The sequence below is a fragment of the Emydura macquarii genome, unplaced genomic scaffold (assembly GCF_026122565.2).
Source record: "Emydura macquarii macquarii isolate MOO-44397 ecotype Brisbane River unplaced genomic scaffold, CSIRO-AGI_Emac_v2 contig_670, whole genome shotgun sequence".
Lineage (NCBI taxonomy): Eukaryota > Metazoa > Chordata > Testudines > Chelidae > Emydura > Emydura macquarii.
This window is the reverse complement of record NW_027130807.1, coordinates 857,427-875,844: the sequence shown is the minus strand read 5'-3', so window position 1 is coordinate 875,844 and position 18,418 is coordinate 857,427. Positions and strand designations below refer to the sequence as shown.

The 18,418-nt window shown below is 52.3% G+C and overlaps 1 protein-coding gene across 1 annotated transcript in view; it reads right to left on the bottom strand.

Moving 5' to 3' along the window:
• The window catches only part of SYT7 (synaptotagmin 7), a 151,189-nt gene that overhangs the window by 38,637 nt on the left and 94,134 nt on the right, over positions 1-18,418 (bottom strand). Inside the window, exons 4-7 of the mRNA XM_067541465.1 lie at positions 18,197-18,328; positions 16,826-17,041; positions 10,607-10,975; positions 3,345-3,464 (exon numbers count right to left, since the gene is read on the bottom strand). Coding sequence (XP_067397566.1) covers positions 3,345-3,464; positions 10,607-10,975; positions 16,826-17,041; positions 18,197-18,328 — 837 coding nt within the window. The remainder of the gene's footprint in view (positions 1-3,344; positions 3,465-10,606; positions 10,976-16,825; positions 17,042-18,196; positions 18,329-18,418) is intronic.

Below are 18,418 nucleotides of genomic sequence, written 5' to 3'. Positions count from 1 at the left end.
CAGGGCAAATCCTTGCTTTGAATAATGGGCAGGGGGCCTCCGCTGGAGCTGCCGCTCTCCACCGCTCTTGTCTCAGGCTGGATGACTGCAAACACCATCCCAAAGACCAAGCTGTCGTGCACCAAGTGGAAGTCAAGTCCAACAAAAGTCTTCCATTAAAGGAAATAGTTTAAGGCCAGGAGCAGGGTCTGCTACACTGCTGAGCAGAATCTAACTGGTCAGAAAAAGAGGTGGGGTTTACACACCCCCTCCCCCCAATGGATCCTTCAGGGGCAAGAGGGGGATTGTCTCTGGGGTTACACACACACACGTTTCTCCCATGTATGCCTCCCAACTGGCCCATCTCTAACTGTCTGCTGGGGAAGACGAGATATCTTTGGAGACCTTTGCTTAAATTAAGCAGTGAAGGGCTTCACGAGTCCCCAGGTTGCAGAGAAGGGACTTGCCTCCCTAGCAACCCTAGGAGTGCTCTCACCAAGTCAGGATGAGAGTGCAGAGGCAGGCAATTCTCCTAGAACCAAGGTGGACGGTCCAGAATGACATCAGCAGGGGGGTGCTCTCTCTCCAGACTGGAGCCCACCGAGGGCCCAGTGGGAGATCTGCTCCTAGGTCAGCGTGCCCAGAATGGATACGTGCCAGCAGGGGACGCTCTCTCTGGGCTGCGACGATCTCAATGGGATGTGCTCAGCCCGCCCCCGCTTAGAGCGTCAGATAGGGACAGACTGTGCAATTAGATGATCAAACTGGAGGCGCTAAAATATGTAGCGAAATATAACCACAGCGAGATATAAATAGTGTGCGGGTGAGAACGATGCCAGCTAATTAACACACTGATCACGTGGAACCGGCTGCTTGCTTCTTCACACCTCCTCGCAGCTAGCGATGGAATTTAACACGCACTTGGAGCTGCTCAAGGCCTCTGCCTTGAGCCAGCCAGGCCCCCTCCCCTCCTGTCTGATCCCAGCAGGGGAACGAGATGGCACAAAACCACATAGGAAACAGGGCTGGTGGCTGTCACATCACTGCCCCCCCTGTGAGGACCGTCACAGACCTGCATGCAGATAGCAAGGGGAGCAGCAGAAGGCCAAAGGGACACTGGCAGATTTGCTGGCCACGTGGCTTAGGGAAAGGAAAGATCATGGTAGAACGCTCTGGAGGGCATCTCCCCCCAGTTTCCTGAGCAGGACTTTGGAATAACCAAACAAGCGTGACTCCATCCCAGATTCACTGCTGAGCCTAGTGCTTCCCAGGGCAGGACTCGCGGAGCTCGGGCAGGCTGTGTGGATGCCCCCACAGTGCAGGCATGAGCCGTAGCGCTCACAGGGTACATCTACGCTTGCAGGAGGATGGCAGCACGTATAGACCCAGAGGAGTTAGCTGTGATCTAGCCAGCTGGGCTACCAAGAGCAGTGAAGTGGCAGCAGCATGGCCTGGCCACCTGAAGACAAGCCTATCAGGGAGCCAGGGCACATGCTCAGGTGGCTAGCCTGTGCTGCTTCCCTGCTATCAGCACCAAGCTGGCTAGATCAGAGCTAGCGCCATTATGTCGATACAAGCTAGAATCAGATCCTGAGGATGATGTAAACACAGCTACGGTATGATAGCTCCCCTCTCGCGGAGGCCAGGGCCTGTTTCCCAGCCTTCATCAGGGTGAATCTGGAGTAACTCTGGAACAGCCCAAGGGCTGCACTGGTTAAGAGTGAGAAGAGACTCAGCCCCCTGGTGCTCACTCCCCTTAAACACCCAGTACCCTGACACTGAATCAGACTGACAAGGTGTTTGCACATCTGCACACCTGGGATGCTTCTTGCACTGATTCCCCCTTCCCTGCCCCCCAGAAGAGGGAGCAAATTGGAGGGGAGCTGGGGCTCTGCCCCACCACCTCAGAAGCAGAGGGGTTGGTGGGAGGGGAAACCAGGAGGGAGGCAGGGGTCACCTGGAGGGGGTTGGAGTGAGGGAGGTTGTTGGGGCTGTGGGGAGAGATCCTGGACCGTTACTGAGGAAAGGAGAGGGCTTGGTGCAGCCTGAGGAAGGGGGTGATGAGGAAGTGGGAACCTGGGGTGGCTCCCCCCACATCTGCCCTCCATTTTGTCCCATTGCAGCCCCAGCCCCCTCCTCCCTGGAGGCTGCATACTGGCCAGGAGCCAGCTGGGAGCCCATGGCCTGCCAGTGGGCCATGCTGCTGGCAGTGAGAGGAACAGAAACCTTAGCCCCAGAGCTGCTAGGAAATATCTGAAGCAGAAAGAAACCCTGGGACCCTGGGAAACACAAGGGATTTCTAAGATCATGTCTCAGGACCCAGCGCGGTGGCCCAGGAGCATATGCCACCATAGGAGGTGTATTTGGCAACGAACAACAGGGTGGATGTCACCCTCCTGGGTCTAATGTGCAAATACCAGTGATTGCATTGGCTCTCCCGCAAGAATAGCATGAGAGCAATATATTCCCTCTCCACTGACTCTTCCCCACCCCATGCCAGGCAACGCTGTGGAGTTAAGTGAAATGCATGGGGTGGAATCTTGGGCCCACTGAAATCAGTGGCAAAGCTCCCCTTGACTTACGGGGCTGGGATTCCAGTCATGGAGGGCTTGGTTTTCCAGAATGTGGTGTACGGGGGACTGAATTAAGCCAGAAACTTCCTGGCAGGAGGTCATTCTCCAGCTCTCTGCTGAGGCACACGGGACCTCTGAGTGACCGCAACAAACACGGCCTGATAATGAACTGAGACTCGGGGACTTGCCATGGCCTTGGCTAATGAGCCCAGTGGACCACAAATTGCCCTGAGGTCCTTCCTCTTGACCCTCTCCATTCTATCTGTCTTGTTCTCTGCTCCCCCCTGGATCTTTTCTACTCCCCTCCCTCCCTCCCCCATCACTCTTCTCCTCTCTGTTCACGTTTTCGCTTCCCATCGCCCTGAGCTAAGCAGGCTGAGGACGCTCAAAGGCAGGAATCCGCGGGGCCACCTCCAACACATGTAAGAAGAGAGGGAAGGAGATGAGACATGGAGGTGAATGGGGCAGGGGAGATGGCAGAAGGGAAAGGGAGGAAGGAGGATGAGGACAATTCATTTCCGCTTGAGGAAGGAGTGACTCCCAAGCCCCAGCGCTCCCCCACAGCAGGGACACGGATACCAGGACTCGGTGCTAGGGAAAAGGGAGAGAGCCTGCCAGACTGTTTTGAAACAGCATGGTGCCCAGCACCTGGGCTGCATGGCGTCCCTCCGCCCCCACTGTGCCAACCTTCCACTCTCCCTGGCAGTGGGAACTGCAACCAGCCTCCTCCGACCCTCGGTGGAGCCCTCTCTTCTCCTCCTGCTTCTGAAGCACCCTCCCCCCTACTCATACCTCTTGTCCCCCTGAGAGTTCTGGGTCTGCTGGTTCTGCTGCTGCAGATCGGGTATATTGGCAAAGTCGTCCTGTTCCGAGAGTCCCAGAACCAAAGATAGCACCACCATCCGGCCTTCCCTGCCCAGACGGGAGCCGGCCACGGAAAGGAGGAGAGCAGGAAGCAGAAGGGAAAGAGAGAGAGGAGAACAAAGCATAAGAAATAAAACCCAGAGGCAAACAGCACCTTAGAACCACAACAAAGACAGAGTACGAGGCCACTCAAGCTTTGGATAGATACCCACATTGCAAAGCACAGGCTCCCCAGTTGGAGAGAACATGGAGTACAGAGTAGATTGTTTGCTAGAGAATCTCCATAGGGTGGCATATGCACTTGGCACCTCCCTCTGGCCCTAGAGACCAGGGCTAAAGTCAACCAGCCACGGTGCCACTTTTCAGTAGGGAAGAGGAGCTTGTGGTATCTATGGGCAATCCATCACCCATGGGCAATTGAGAATTAGCTCCACAAAAGACTGTCAGTCTAATGCAGGGCGTCTCAGACATCTTTCTAGTGTAGATTGCATCTTAACAGAGAGGCTGCCTTAGGGGCAGTTCCCCTCTTATTGGTGATCTCTCCTTTGACTCATGGATGCATGGAATTGTGACTGTGCAGAGAATGAAGGTTAGCAGAGAAGACAAGATGGAAGCGAAGGCAGGTGAACAGGGGCTGAAGGTTGGTGTGGGAGGCAAGAGAGACTGCATAACATGGGAAGGATGGGCATTAAATGTGAATTGCCATGGCTATGAGAGGTGTGCTGGTTCTGAAAGAGAGAAGCAATGGTGTACGGCTGAGAATGATACTTGGTGGTTTGATAGCTGGGGTTTGTTGGTGACCACAGCTCAACTGGTATATGGATGAAGGTGAGTTGGTATTTTAGTGTTGCACTAGCAACAACTGCACAACTTGCCAAAATGAATCCTGGGCCAACTCCGGAAAATCTCCCATTGACTTCAGGAGGAGTTTCACCTGGATTTGGACCTTCTTCCAAAGCATCACATATTGGCTGCATCAGAGGCAGGATACCCTGCTAGACAGCCCAATGGTCTGATCCAGGATGGTAAAGCCTATGGTCATATGGTTTCTAAGGCACATTCTTTCAGGTGATAACTTTCTGTAAAATTACCCCCATCCTGGGATGACATTTCTCTCTCACTTCTCAGCCCAAAGGAGATTTATTTAATGAAAAGTTTGGGAAAATTCCCCTTGTCTGTATTTGAAATGACCATAATCAAAACCTGATCTAATCTATCTATCTGAGGCAAGTGTGTATGGAAGAGATGGTAGTGAGGAATGGGTTCTAACACTGGGGAGCTGCCACTGGGGACAGTGGGGCAGGGTGGTTGGATATAGGGATGTTGGTTCTAGCAGAGGAGGTCAGAGAAATGTTGATTAGTGAAGGCAGGCTGGCTTTACAGTAGCTGGACATCCAGGCTGGTACTGGAGATGGATGGAGTTGGAATAAGGGGACGTTGGGGAGCTGGTACTTGAGAACAATTATAGGAGGCTGCTGTTCAATCTGGGTGGGTATGGAGATTAACTATGATGCAAACTGATACAGATGCGTGGGACAGAAATTGGCCTGGAAGCATGGGTAGGTTGGGTCAGTGGGTGGGAGTACTGGAAGGTCTTAGTAGTACGCAGATTGCCATGGGTGGCACTGAGTATTGGGAGCTAGAATTGAAGGCAGGTTGGTACCAAATGGGGGAATCTCTGGGGAGCTGGAGTTAAGGGCAGTTTTGCTGTGAGGGGAAAGGGCCTAGTTTAACATACTGGCCAGCCATCCCTGCTTTAACTCCGCTGTGGTCAGAAGAATTTCCCAGGGACGGATTGGTCTGTTGTGTCCATAGCTCTAGCCGCTCAGGCTAAATGAATGGAAACATTCTCCACAGATTACTGCCGGTCACTCAGAAGCATGGACCTTAGGAACGAGTGTCAGCTCCAATTTAAACCTCGCCCCTGCTGGGGAGACAATTCTGAGTGAGTAGGACTTTCTGACCTTTGTTGGCAGGCAGAGGTTCTGCAGGCCCCGGGCTGTGATGTCTTGTAGAAACAACAAACAACGCTGTGACCCCAGTTCAAGCGCTGTGTCTTTGCCACTGAAATGTGATGCAGCCCCTCCGACACGCACGTGCCATTACTTATTACGGCTGACGAGAGCGTCTCACGAAAGCTTTTGCACCTCTAAACTCACAAGGGGTCACCGCACCCGGCTGTCTTCAAAAGATTCTGGGGCACTCTGGGCAGGGGCACTGTGTAATTGGATTTGAAGCTGCTGCGCTGCTTGTGTCTGAGATGAGATGATCATTGCGTGAGGCAGGGAAGGCTGGCCCTGGGAGCAGGAGATGTCAGGGATGGTGGCAGGTCAAAGAGCACGACAGAAAGACATTTTCATCGTGCTTTGCGGAGCGGGACGTCGAAGCACAGAACAAGGCAGTCATATGCCCAAGGTCACACTGGGTATGTCTACGCTGGAACTGGAGGTGCAAAGGCCGACTCCCGGAGACCCATCTGCATTAGCCTTGATCTAGCAAGCGTGCTAAAAATAGAGTGTAGCCATGGCGGGAGGGGCTAGCCATCCAAGTGTGTGCCTAGCGTCGCGCATGGGCTCATACTTGGGGCAGCTAACTCCTCCCGCCGCCTGTGGCTACACTTCCATTTTTAAGTGCACTAGCTGGATCAGAGCTAGCACAGACATGTCTCCTCAAGCAGGAGCTGCCACCTCAGTCCAACATATAGACGTACCCAGGGTGAGTCAGTAGCAAAGCTGGGGTTGGAACCCAGTCCACCTGACTCTTTTTAATCACTAGACTGTGCTCGCTCACTGATTGATGCCAACGGGCTCCTGTTGGACCGGTGGAGGTCTGGTGTCTGTACAGCACTTTGAGAACGTAGGTTGGAAGATGCTAACAAAGTGCGTGGAGTTACTGTTATTAATGTCCTGGGAGCACACCTTTCCTTGGTGCAATAGGCAGAAGAGAGGGTCTATGCAGGAACCTCCCGAGGGCTGGGACAATGTCCATTTGGTCCCCAGGGCAGTGTCAACTAGTTTGGACTGAAATGAGCCCAGATACTTCTCCATCTCCATTTAGAACAACATCTCCCTTTCCATGCTGTAATCTGCCCTCTGCCCCCAGGTTCAGTCTGACGCAATCTGCTGGGATCTAGCCCAGGCAGGACTCTTTAAGGGGGACATTTTGAAACTCTGGGGCAGCTGAACTTCCAGTCCAGGGAGGGACCATGGCCCTGGGACTACAGCTGTTACCCTATGGTCCCAGTCCTGCCAGGGGCTGAGGGGATGTGCTAGGTGGCTTCCACTCCTCTTAAAGTCATCAGCACCTTACAGGACTGAGTCCCACACAGTCGGATTGGGCTCTAGCTCCATTACAAGTTATGGGCTGGATGTAGGAATTACTGGGTGAGGTTCTCCACCCTGCTTTATGCAGGAGATCAGGTTAGATTATTAGAATGGAGCCTTCTGGACTTAACGTCTAGCCATGTATGCAAAGGGTGGCCCCCTGAGCTGCTGTGACTAACTGGGGAGCCTGCACCAGCCAAAGCAATGAGGACAAGAGAGAGTGAATGGTGCCTGATCCCGCTGTAGCGGCTGTCATCAGAAGTGTGGGTGGGTTTGTGCTGGCACAGGCCTGGTGCCATCTGACACCACTCCCAGGTAAAGCGCTTCTTGGAAGTCAGGACCAGCCAACAGCATGGCAGCAGCTTCACAGCCTCCTCTGGGAAGTGGGGTCCTGCAAAGGTGCTTGTCTGTCATGGGAGGATTAGGAGACACCAAGTGCAGGAAACGGTGGCAAAAATACCGCTGGCTCCTGTCCTGTTGTCTTGCTCCACTCCCTGTGTGTCACTGCGGCTTTTAGTTTCTTAATGGAACTTAAAAGGTTTCCTTAAGTGAATGGGAGACAGCTCAGATGGGGGAGAGGACTGAGAAATGTCACCTAGGGTAAGACAGTGACCCGAAGAGTGGGAGGGGCAAGGAGAGGTCACATGGGGTCAGGCAGTGCTCAGACAGAATGGGAAGGGCTATAGAAGGTCACACGGGGCCAGAATGGTCACAAGGGATGAGACAAAGCTCAGACAGAGTGGTAGGAGCTAGGGAAGGTCACGTGATGCATGCAGTCACAATGTCTGGATGGGCTTCTTCTACTACATGATTTGTATCTCAGAAATTCACGGTAATTGACAGGAGAAAGGATGAGAGAGAGAGAGAGCGTGCGCGCGCAAAATCGGCTCCAGACATACATGTGCAGAGAGAGGAAAGAAGAGGAGAGAGAGTGAGGATCTCCCAGGCCAAAATGGAGTGAGAGAGACCTTCACCAGATACAAACGAGGGCAGGCACTCATCTCTGCATCAAGAGACAGGGAATGCTGCCTAGCCCGGTGTGGAATGTAGATATTGTCGGTGAGCCTGGGATGGTTGCACTGCACATGGTGAGACACGCATGTCATCCCAACCAAGTTCCAGCTGAGCCATCCCAGCACACCGCGCTGTTGTGTCTCCTACAGATACTGTACACGTGACAGGAAAACCTTGAGAGATTTTTTAAAACTGTTTTACTGGAGCTCTGTTTTGTACCCCTCCGCTCACAAAGCCAAGTGCTTTAGCTGTCATGAGCCCAACTGTTTAGGGCTCAGAGAGAACCATAAAAACCCTCTAAAGAACCCAAACTAGCACTCATGTATCTGAACATGCCACAGATTTAAAATCTGTTATCCTGAGCCTTTCTAGGATAGAAGCAAGCGCTGGGGTGCTTCCCATTGGGAAGCAGTTGTGGATCATCCCTTCCTGAAAGTATAAAGCCGGGGCTCTCATAGTCTGGACCACATCTTCCTAGGGATTTACCAAGCTTCCATCCCCTTCCATCCCTGAACACACCTACCAACTCCCATCAAGGACAACTCATCCCCATGTCAACCACTGCAACTGCTTGCATAGAAAAGCAATACTAGGCAGATATTTCTGTGCTCTGTATGTCTATGGAATAACCCACTCAGCTCCAGCCTACTGCGTGTGTGAGTGGGTACTGGCATGCACTCCTTGCTATTTAAAGGCTTGGTTCCCTCTCTAGAAGAACAAGCGTTTTCACCCACATGAAATTACGTCCCAGATCTCATGATGCTTTGTGCGGATGAGGCAGTCTCATTAGTGTAGCCTCCCATGGGCCTCCAGAAGTTAATAAATGCATGTGCATTAAAATGCCGAGGAGTGGGAGTTTGATGGTAAACAAGATGAAAAACAAAGTTAATGGTTTTTGGAAGTAATGGAACTAAATGGCCATGGCTCCTTGAAGGGCAAAAGCAATAGAGCTGCTCAGCTTATTCCCTTTCTGTGGGTACTTTTTTCAACCAATTAAGGCTGGAATAAGCAAATGAAGCTATGTAAACAGTGAGGTCTATAATCCTCTGGAGGGCTAATGAGATTCATCTATAAATTAGGAAGCAGGCAAATGGAGCCTGCTATGAAAATCTTTAAGGCTAAGGCCAGGAGGCAGAAAGGGCTTGGTGCTGAGGGGGGCGTGAACAGCCATGAAATTGGTGGAATTAATAACAAATTAACCACAAGGATGTTGATCACCATCATTGGTGTAGCAAGTTTGCATCTTTCAGCCAAGAATCTCAAGCAACTTCACATGGTTGAATTAAAACTAGTACTCCATGCCCTCCATTAGGCAGGACAGATTCCCTGCCATGAGTCAGTGCCTCAACATAGTTCCTTACCTAGCTAAGTACTTACATGGCATCCTGAACACTTCCCAATCACTAATGGAGTTTAGCCTCAGAACACTGCTGAAGTCAGAAAATATCCCATTTCGCAGATGGGGAACTGAGGCACAGGGCAGATTAAATGAGCAGCCCATAGTCATGCAAGGAGTCTGTGGCTGAACTAGGAACTGAATCCAGGTTTTAGGAATCACAGTCTAGAGTACTAGTCACCAGACCATCCTTCCCACCTACCAGTGAGTCAATGAGACTTACATGAAATGGGGTTCTGGCCCATTCACTCCAGTGGAGTTACATCAGCTAGGATCTGGCCCTACGTGTAATACATTCTATGGGAATTAAAATGTGGTTCCCATTGTAGATGGGCCAGCTGGCTAAAGACTGAATTGAAGAGCACGGTGGCTTGTGAGAGTGTTGGCAGGGGAGGGACACAGCCTCAGAAAATAAGTGACATTGTCATAAGCAGAGATATAACGACAGCAAGGGACTTGGCTGCGTCCTTGGCATTTGGAATGTAAAAGTCAACGCTGATAGGAGACACATTCACAACCGATTGAAGATCACAAGCTTCCAACTGCTCTGACACAGCAGCATTTGGGGATCACAGCAACGGAGGATCTGAGGGCTGACAGGCAGGGCTATCAAGGATACACAGACTGCAACCCCCTTCAGGAGGGAGCACAGATAATCGCCTTCTTCACAGAGGGAATGTCAGTTTCACAGTGGTAGAAAGAGAGCCCATCCCCTGGAGGGAAGAGAATTCCTGTCCCTGAACAGACAGGCTCTCTCCTCTCCCAAAGGCAAGACCATGTGCTATCTGCAGCTGTACCTAGAGGTGGATCCAGCATCCAGGACCACACGGGCACTTACTCACAGGTCTGATCTAGGATTTTGGTTCAGCTTATTCTATAGTGAGGCAGCTGTGGAGTGAGGAGCCTGATCTGAAGTTCTCCAAGAGTTTGCAGGGGTTTGGAATGGGGATTCAGCAGCCCTGCTGAGACGGGCTTCTTCTCCTGCTTCAGGAGACCTCCAGGATTCCCACTGAAGGGGATGGGATTTACTGGTTCCCTGAGGCAGGAGGGCTGGGCCCTGAGTTCCCCTCGAGCCATGGTTGCCAAATTCACAGGATGTTTTAGTCTGAGAATTTACTGCACATTCATGGCAAAGCCATGGCAGGAAACTGAAGCAACTGGATTTGATGGGCGCAGAGAGGGAGGGAGAGAACTTTCCCTGGATACACATGGGGGAGGGGAGAGAGAGAGAGAACCACCTTCCTCCTCAATGTCTGGGGTGGGGGTGGAGAGCCATGCAGGGAAACAGCTGCCTCTGCCACTTGCAAATAAGGACCAGAGCAGTGAAAGAGCGGGCGGCGCTGCCCACAAAAGAGGAAAATTCATTGCCCATCATGGTTTTGGGCACCTGCCACTGGCTAGCAAAGAAGGAGCAGGTGAAACAAACGAGAGAGGGGGAGAAGAGAGAGAGAACTTACAGGAAGGACTTCATGTCCAAGCCTCGGTTCCGAATCTGTCCCACCATGTGGTCCCAGCTCCCGGGGTTTGAGCGGCTCCGGCCGCCAGCCGTCCTGTGCTTGGAGCCAGCTGAGACCCCTTGCCGCGACTGGCCGCTCCGGGAGCCGTGCGGGTTGCCGCCGCTGGAAGAGGAGCCGGTGTGAGACTGTAGGTGCCCCAGGCTCTGGCTGGTGGTGGGCTGGCTGTGGTTGCTTTTCTGGTGCTGGCTAAGTGGCTGCTGGAGGCTTTGCTGGCGCATCAGCGTACGGGGCCGCTGGCATTTCGGATCTCCTGCTGAGGTGGGGATATACTCAAGGGTAGTGGCTGTGGACATGGTGGAGTCCTCAAAACTTAGGGAGGGGGAGGGCAAAGGAGAGGAAAGAAAGGAGAAGAAGGTGAAGGGGCAAAATTGGAGGAAGCAAAAGAAAAGAGTTAAAGAGAAGATGCCCCAGCGCAACGCACTCTTCGCTGGGGGCCTTCGGAAGCAGCAAACCGTCCCTCTAGGTCTTGGCCCCAGCTCTGCCTTTCCAGAGGTGCAAGCTCCCTGCTCCATGGCCATCTCTCCTGCCCATCCACCCCAGACTCTGTCCGATCCTCGAAGGTTTGGTGTGTCAGTGCCCGTGAGCTGGCGCTGGGGATCCTGCTGTCCCCGTTCCTTTCCCACTCGGCTTGCGGGGAGCCTGCACCTTCTCAGCATGCTGTCCGACCTCCTTTCTGAGCTAATTAGGCTTCTGCGTGAAGGCAAACTGCCCCCCCCCCCCCCCCCCCCGTGTTCGTGCTGCTTCCTGTCACACGGGAAACACCCCTCTCCCCATTGGCTGCAGCTGGGCAACCACTCGGTCACCCCGGCAGATTGGCCGCATTTCCCTGAAGGGAGCTGTGAAGCTGGGGGCTCTCCTAAGTCCCGGGACTGGGCAAAACTCAGGCCAAGCTGGCAGGGCTGAAGCAGCACTCATGAAAAGGCACATTCCCGGCCACTCGAGTTCTGAGTTCAAGCACCTTGGAGGCCCCTCAAGCAAGTGGACTGAGCTCAGGCCATGGGGCACAGCAGCAATGCCAGGCCTGGTGCATGTATGGAGCAATGACTTCCCCATATTCTCTCTCCGGATTGCCTGCCCCTTCCTCCGCCCCCACCCTGAACATTCTGGCAACGGCGCAGTGCCCAAAACCCTGCCGTGAGGGGAAAACCCCTGGACTCGAGCTTTCCTTTGCCCTGCAGAGAAGGGGAAGTCATCCGTTTGTTTCTTGCCTCTATGATTTTTTTTTTTGCTTTCTGAATGGCTCTGCATTTAAGGGCCAGATCCTCAGCTGGGGTAAATCAGGGCTGCACCACTGACTCAAAAGGGACGACAGCCAATTCGCGATCTGACCTGTGCAATGTTTGAACCCTGGTGGAAAGGGTTGGTAGAAGAGCTGAAAGATACAGCAAGCTGCCTACTTGGCTATGAACGTGACTGAGCCCCGGGGACGGGGGCTCATCTGGGCTTGAGATATGGGCTGACCCAGGACAGAGCACAGGGCTAGACAATGCAATGATACCACTAGCTAGCCATCCAGCTGGACACACGAGCGATCTCAATATGCAACCCAGGCACACGGCAGCACATGACTAAACATGTAGCCAGACACATAACAGGACACACGGTTAAGCACACAGTCAGAGACATGGCAGAGCACCCAGATTAACACACAGCCAGACAAAACAGAGCATGCAAAACAGCATACAGCTGGGAACACATGGCTAGAGCCCCAGCTGGGAATGCAACGGAGCACCTGGCAGAAGACATGATGGAGCCCACCGCTGAGCAAGCAGCTGGGCATGTGAGTGAGCACAGGCCTGGATATTTGACAAAGCATGTCATGGAGCACACGGCTGTCACATGAGAGCGCACGTCTGGTGCACACGGCTGGGCACAGGGCAGAGTACATGGCTGTGCACACATACAGAGCATCCAGTTAGACACTCAGCTGGACGGTCAATGAAGCAGGCAGCTAAACATGTGGCTGAAGAGAGGAACATGTGGCCAGGCACCCAACTAACCTCTTTGTCCCCCAGCTCTGCCTCTCCCTCAGCTCTGCTGCTGCCATGAGGTCATGCCTTCGGCTGAGACATCCCTGTAGCAGCCAGCTGGGCTGAGGCCAAGATATTCACCATCCACCCTGATTGTCATTTCAAACCTAAGACCCTGCTTGGTTCCCAATTATACAAAGGAAGCAGAAAAGCCCAGCCACGGTGGCAGCGGAGGCCGCCTCTGCAGTACATGCCACCCGGACACTGGGGGAATTGCTTTCACAGTGGCAGCAGCAGCAGGAAAACCTTGTCTAATTTCCATTTGGGTTTGGGCTGTAATTATGGCTGAAACACAATGGTGAAGCTGTGCCTTCGTGCATCACGCAGTGAGGAGAAAGGAGAGAGGGAGAGAAAGAAAAAAAAAAAGAGAGATCGCGAAAGAGTGAGATCAAGAAAGAGCAAAAGAGAGGGAGAAAAAGTGAAGTCCTGAATAAGCAGAGAGCCCACCTCAAAGACCCAGGTGCCCTGGAGAGGTATGTTACCCAGCTGGCACTGGCTCTGGCTTGGCATATGTTTTTGGGTTCCTTGGCAAACGTGATTCGGAAGGAGCAACGGCATCTGGGTGACGAGTCCGCAAGCACAGCCCCCATGCTGCCTGGCGTGAAGCAGAGATGGGCCTTTCCCAGCCGCTGCCTTCTCTTCCGTGCTTGGCGACCTCATTTCAGTTTTCTATCAAATCCTAAATTAGTCCAATTTACAACCTCTCAGTCACAGGAAACTAAAATTGGCTGATCTAGGCCCTGAGCCAGCGGAATATATAAATTTTCTATCAGCGGTAACTGACGCACAGGAGCTGCTCCTGATGCGGAGGGACTGTACGAACCTGGCAGCAAGCACACCTGGCATTCTGGCATCTGCTAGGACCTACTCCCGCCCCCGGGATACTGCCATTCCTATGGCACAAGCGAGTAAAGGTCTACCTCCTCCAGACACACAATGCAATGAAGAGCCCATCAGCTATGTTACTCCCAAACAAAAGGAACTTCATTAAGATACAACCAGGTCTGTAAGGCAGATCAATTCCCTCTGCTAGAAACCTTCTTAAAACAGTGACATTGTATTTAAAAAAGTGGTAAAGACAAAGACAAGAGGAAATTTATGAAAATGTGAAGACAAGAAAGTCTAGAAATTCAGAGCTAAATTTTGTCAAACACCCTAACTCTGCCCCATTCTTCACTCTAAAATGCACTAACCACACATCACAGATTGGGGCCTATGCCAATCAATCAATCAATCAATCAATCTATCTATCTATCCTCATGCACACTCATCCATCCATCCCACCTCAGATGCATATATCTATCCTTCCATCTATCTGTCCATCCATCACTACTCCCACCACCATGGTATGTGAATCTATAAGCAAGCCCTCTGTGGAACAGGTTATGTGTCTGGGAACCACATTTAGAAAGTGGTGATGTGGGTGTTGTTCTGTCTTGCTCTAGTGGGCATTTGTGGGTGGGAAGGAGAGGTCTTCACTCTCTAACAAATAGGTAGGAGGCAGGTACTGTGCCTGATATAGTACAGGAGCATGGATCTGAGGAGGGATTGTAGCTGGGTATGTTTTTCCAATGCAGCGAGAATGCAGTTTGCATATCGTAAGATAGAAAGGGGTCTCTGTAGTAGGGGCATGTAGCTCATATCGGAAAGATGTCTCAGGGATACAGAAAGTTGTTCATGGACAGAATTAACATTGTTTAAGGAACCTTAACTCTGAATTTCCACACTTTCTTCTTCTCCTTTTTTTTTCTAAATTGAACCTTAATTTACAATTTCCCAGCGTTCAAATGATTCTTTATAGCAATAAGGCTCTAACAAAATTTTAAATAACGTAAACCTTACTGGTATCTTAACAAAGCATTTTATCTGGGAATTTCCTTAGTTTTTTTATGTATGTATTTCAACACAATGATATGTGAAAACTCACAGTACATCTATATATGTTCTTCTGAAAGTCTATTTTGCTGTATTTCTAGTTAGGGTGTAGAATTACACATGTTATTCAATGAATTACAACACACCATAGTATTTAAGTTAAATACTGCACTATTGGAGTCTGTATCTTCCTTGATCTCAGGCAGTTTAACCAACAGAGATTAGAAATTTAAGGCCAGATCCTCATTCTGGTGCAAATCAGTGTAGAATCTGGTCCAAAATCTGTAAGCCAAACTAAGTTATGAGCATCCTAAAGAAACTCTTGTTTTTTCTAACTCTGATAAACGTCCAACTTTTTCCCAAATCCTCTCTGACGTCAGACTAAGGAAGCAAAATTTTGGGGCCCAAAAGTTTAGTTTATTGCAAAAGTTATGCCAAATCAGATACAGAATGGACTCTAAGGAGTCACTATTGCCGTTGGGGGCAGGGCTAAGAATGGTCTTGCCCCCAAGGGTAGGAATGGGATGGCCGAAGTGTGGGGCAATCTACCAGCTGTTCCACTGCACAAATCAATGAATCCATACTTGAGTGTTCACCCATTGGCGCAATCCACTAGTAAGTTTACCTCCCACCCCCCAGCTTGGTGCTAACGATGGAAGGGGTAGAGAGTCAACTGAGCAGCCCCCAACATGACTGAGGAGCTTTTCCTGTCACTGATAACCTCTCTCGCTCACTCTCCCCTCCCACTCCCCCAGATACTTGCAAAAACGCAGACATAACCCCTAGCCTGTCTGATAGCTGTAAGTAGCCCCCACTTCTGGCTTTGAGCCCCAAGAGAGCCTCAATTCCAAGAGACTGAGCATTGGGCAGGCAGTCTGCAGTTCAGGCTCCTTAGCAGGCAATATCCCCAGGATTAATTTACTAAAGCACATCCACAGGGCTGCTCGGGGGGTGCTGCCCCACTGCAGAGGGTGCAGCTCTGCCAGCTGGGGGAACAAGCCAACCAGCAGTAGTGACATGGGGACGGGCACCTGGTCTTTGGAGATGAGATTAATTCATCTCCCCCCCCAACCCTCGCTCCCTAAGCTCTCCCCTCATCCTTCTCTTTCAGTCGCCATGGACAAGTCCACCATCATTCCTGTCACACAGGTCTGTAATCTAGGTGTCATCTTTGACTTGACCCTTTCTCTAGAGCCTCTCGTCCAGGCTGTGTCCAAATGTCTTCCTGCACACCATCTCTAAGAGCCGGCCTTCCTTTTCCATCCACACAGCTAATATTCTCATCCAGGCCCACCCCATCTTGACCAACCTCCTCCTCTCTGGCCTTGACAACTGCAGTCTGGCCCTGCTTATGAGCCACTCAAAACACCGTCACAAAGATCATTTTCCAAGTGTGTAGTTTTGACCCCTCTCCTTCCATTGCTCTGCTGGCTCCTCCTCCACCACATCAAACACAAACAACTCATCACTTTCAAGGCCCTATCCAGCGTAGGCCCATCCTACCCAACATCTCTCAAATGATGCCAAGACGTAGGCTCCCCCTCTGCTTTGCCAGTGATGCCTGCCTCCATCATTCACTTGTTAAATGTTCAAACGAGCCCCTCCGTGCTCTCTCCCAGGCTGCCCCTCACACGGGGAAGAAGCTCCCTGTAAACATCCACAAATCCACCTCATTGGCCTCCTTCAAACTCTCCTGTCTATATCCACCAGTTGTCTGTAGAATTATACTTTGACTGTAAGCTCTTAGAGGCAGAGACTGTCTTTTGCTGTTTGTCAGTGCCTAGCACAATCACAGAAATATAGGGCTGGAAGGGACCTTGAGAGGTCATCTAGTCCATCACCTTTAGCTGAGGCCGGACCAAGTATACCTAGACCATCCCGACAGGCGGCTGTCAAACCTGTTCTCCAGTGACAGGGATTCCACAGTGGGCACCTGGGTTATGATTCGGGTCCCCCAGATGCTAGGCTTAGCCAAGGATCAAGGGGAATCTCATCACACCTGATGGTTAAATCCCCATCGGGTGGCAAACTGTTTCCTGCCACCTCAGACATTCCAGACTGCCCTCTCCGATCCCACTGGGGTGGGGTCATCCCCTCACACGCCCCCCACGCTCTCCTGGACCCCCTGCCTGATCCCAATGTGGGGGATAAGTCCCTTAAACAGCAGGATATTCACCCAACCCTGTGCTTTGCTGGGCCCCGTGCTGCAGTGCCTCGTGGGGCCAGGCCGGGCCTGTGAAGCGCTCTCACTCACTTGGATAGGCTGAGCTTCCCTGCTGCTAGGTGGCTCTGCACCGTGTGCCATCGGCCTCTCCCCGCCTTCCCATTGCTGGGCTCGCTGTGGGCAGACACGCTGCTCTTCATGCCGTCCTCTCGGAGCTGCTGCTTCTCCCCCAGGCGTCCTTCTCGCTCCCCCGCCAACCCCGAAGCAGAAGAGGCGGCCAATTTAGCGCCCGACAGCAGAGAGCCACTGGGGTGGGCCAGATCCCCCAGGATGGGCGCGAAGCGGGGGTGGCGGGGAGGAGGCCACACGTGGGGGGAGAAAGAGAGAGAGAGAGAGAGAAAGAGAGAGACGGACAGACAATAGACAGACAGACAGAGAGAGAAAGAGAGACATCAGCACTGCAAAAGAAAGGGCTGAGGGGGAGCCTTCGGCAACAGGGAGAGGAGAGAAAAAACAACAGGCGGCCCCGGCTCGGTTGTGAGTGTGTGATGGCAGCAAAGTTACGTTATCCCATAGACAACGAGGGGTTAAACAATGGAGAAAACTGTTAGGAGAGGCACCAGTACAGGCAGAGGGAGAGAAAAGCCATGTTAGTGAGAGCTTACCAGCACCAGATTCACCACCACACAGTGCAAATGCAGAGTACACGCTGAGGGGGGACCCAAACGCGCAACCCCATCCTGTGCTGCAGAGAAGGGGGACACGGGGTGGGGGAGGGAGAGCTGAGGGGACCTGGGGCGGCAGGATGGGGGCGCTAGCCTCTCTCAGCGAGTCACTTAAGCAGTAGTTCCCAACCCATTTGGGCAGCCATACCAATCTAGCAGGCTAAGATCCTGGGCCGAACCTCGGCCAATTCAATGGCAAGCTTCCCATTGGCCGACGTGAGCTTTGGATCAGGTCCCAAGGCCACGGCTGTGCCAGCCGGTGCCCAACACGGCTTCCCATTCGGTGGGCTGCGCTCTGACCCGTCCTGGAGCTCGGGCCCAACCCCAAAGGGGGGCAGCCAGCAGTGGAGCAACAGGGCCCGACGCAGTGGTGCCTGGTGAAGGGCCTGATTCTGGTGCCATTGAAGTCACTGGCAACACTCCCTCTGACTTGGATTTGAGCCTAAGGGAGAGAGAGGGTGTGCCCAGGGACCTGGCCTGGTGTGCCAATACTGGCGCCCATGGCAGTGGTTGGGAACCACTGCGATAAAGGCGGGGGGGGGAAGGCAGGAGGGGTTGCTCGTCTCCATGGCCGTCTGTCCATGGGGGTGGAGTGTGTGGGGAGAAGAGGTGAACAAAGAGGAAGAGGAGGAGGGTGAAGGGGAGGAGCAGGAAGAGTAGGAGAGGGTGGGTGGGTGGGTGGTGGGTTGCGCATATACTCACTACACATGATCAAACCAGGTAACGAGAGACTCACTTGAGGGAAAGTCGTGGATCACCGTATGGGGCGTAAGGTGAAATGTTTAGTATAAACTCCTTGGGAGGGTAGGAGCTCCATTTCTGCTGCACTGTGTTGTCATTGTTATTCCAAAAGTCTCTGTCTAGATCACTACATCGGCAGGAGAAGAGGGGAGAAAGAAAAGGGAAATACAAGAGAGAGAATCTGAATTCCTGCGAAGGGAGGAAGGAGAAAAAAAAA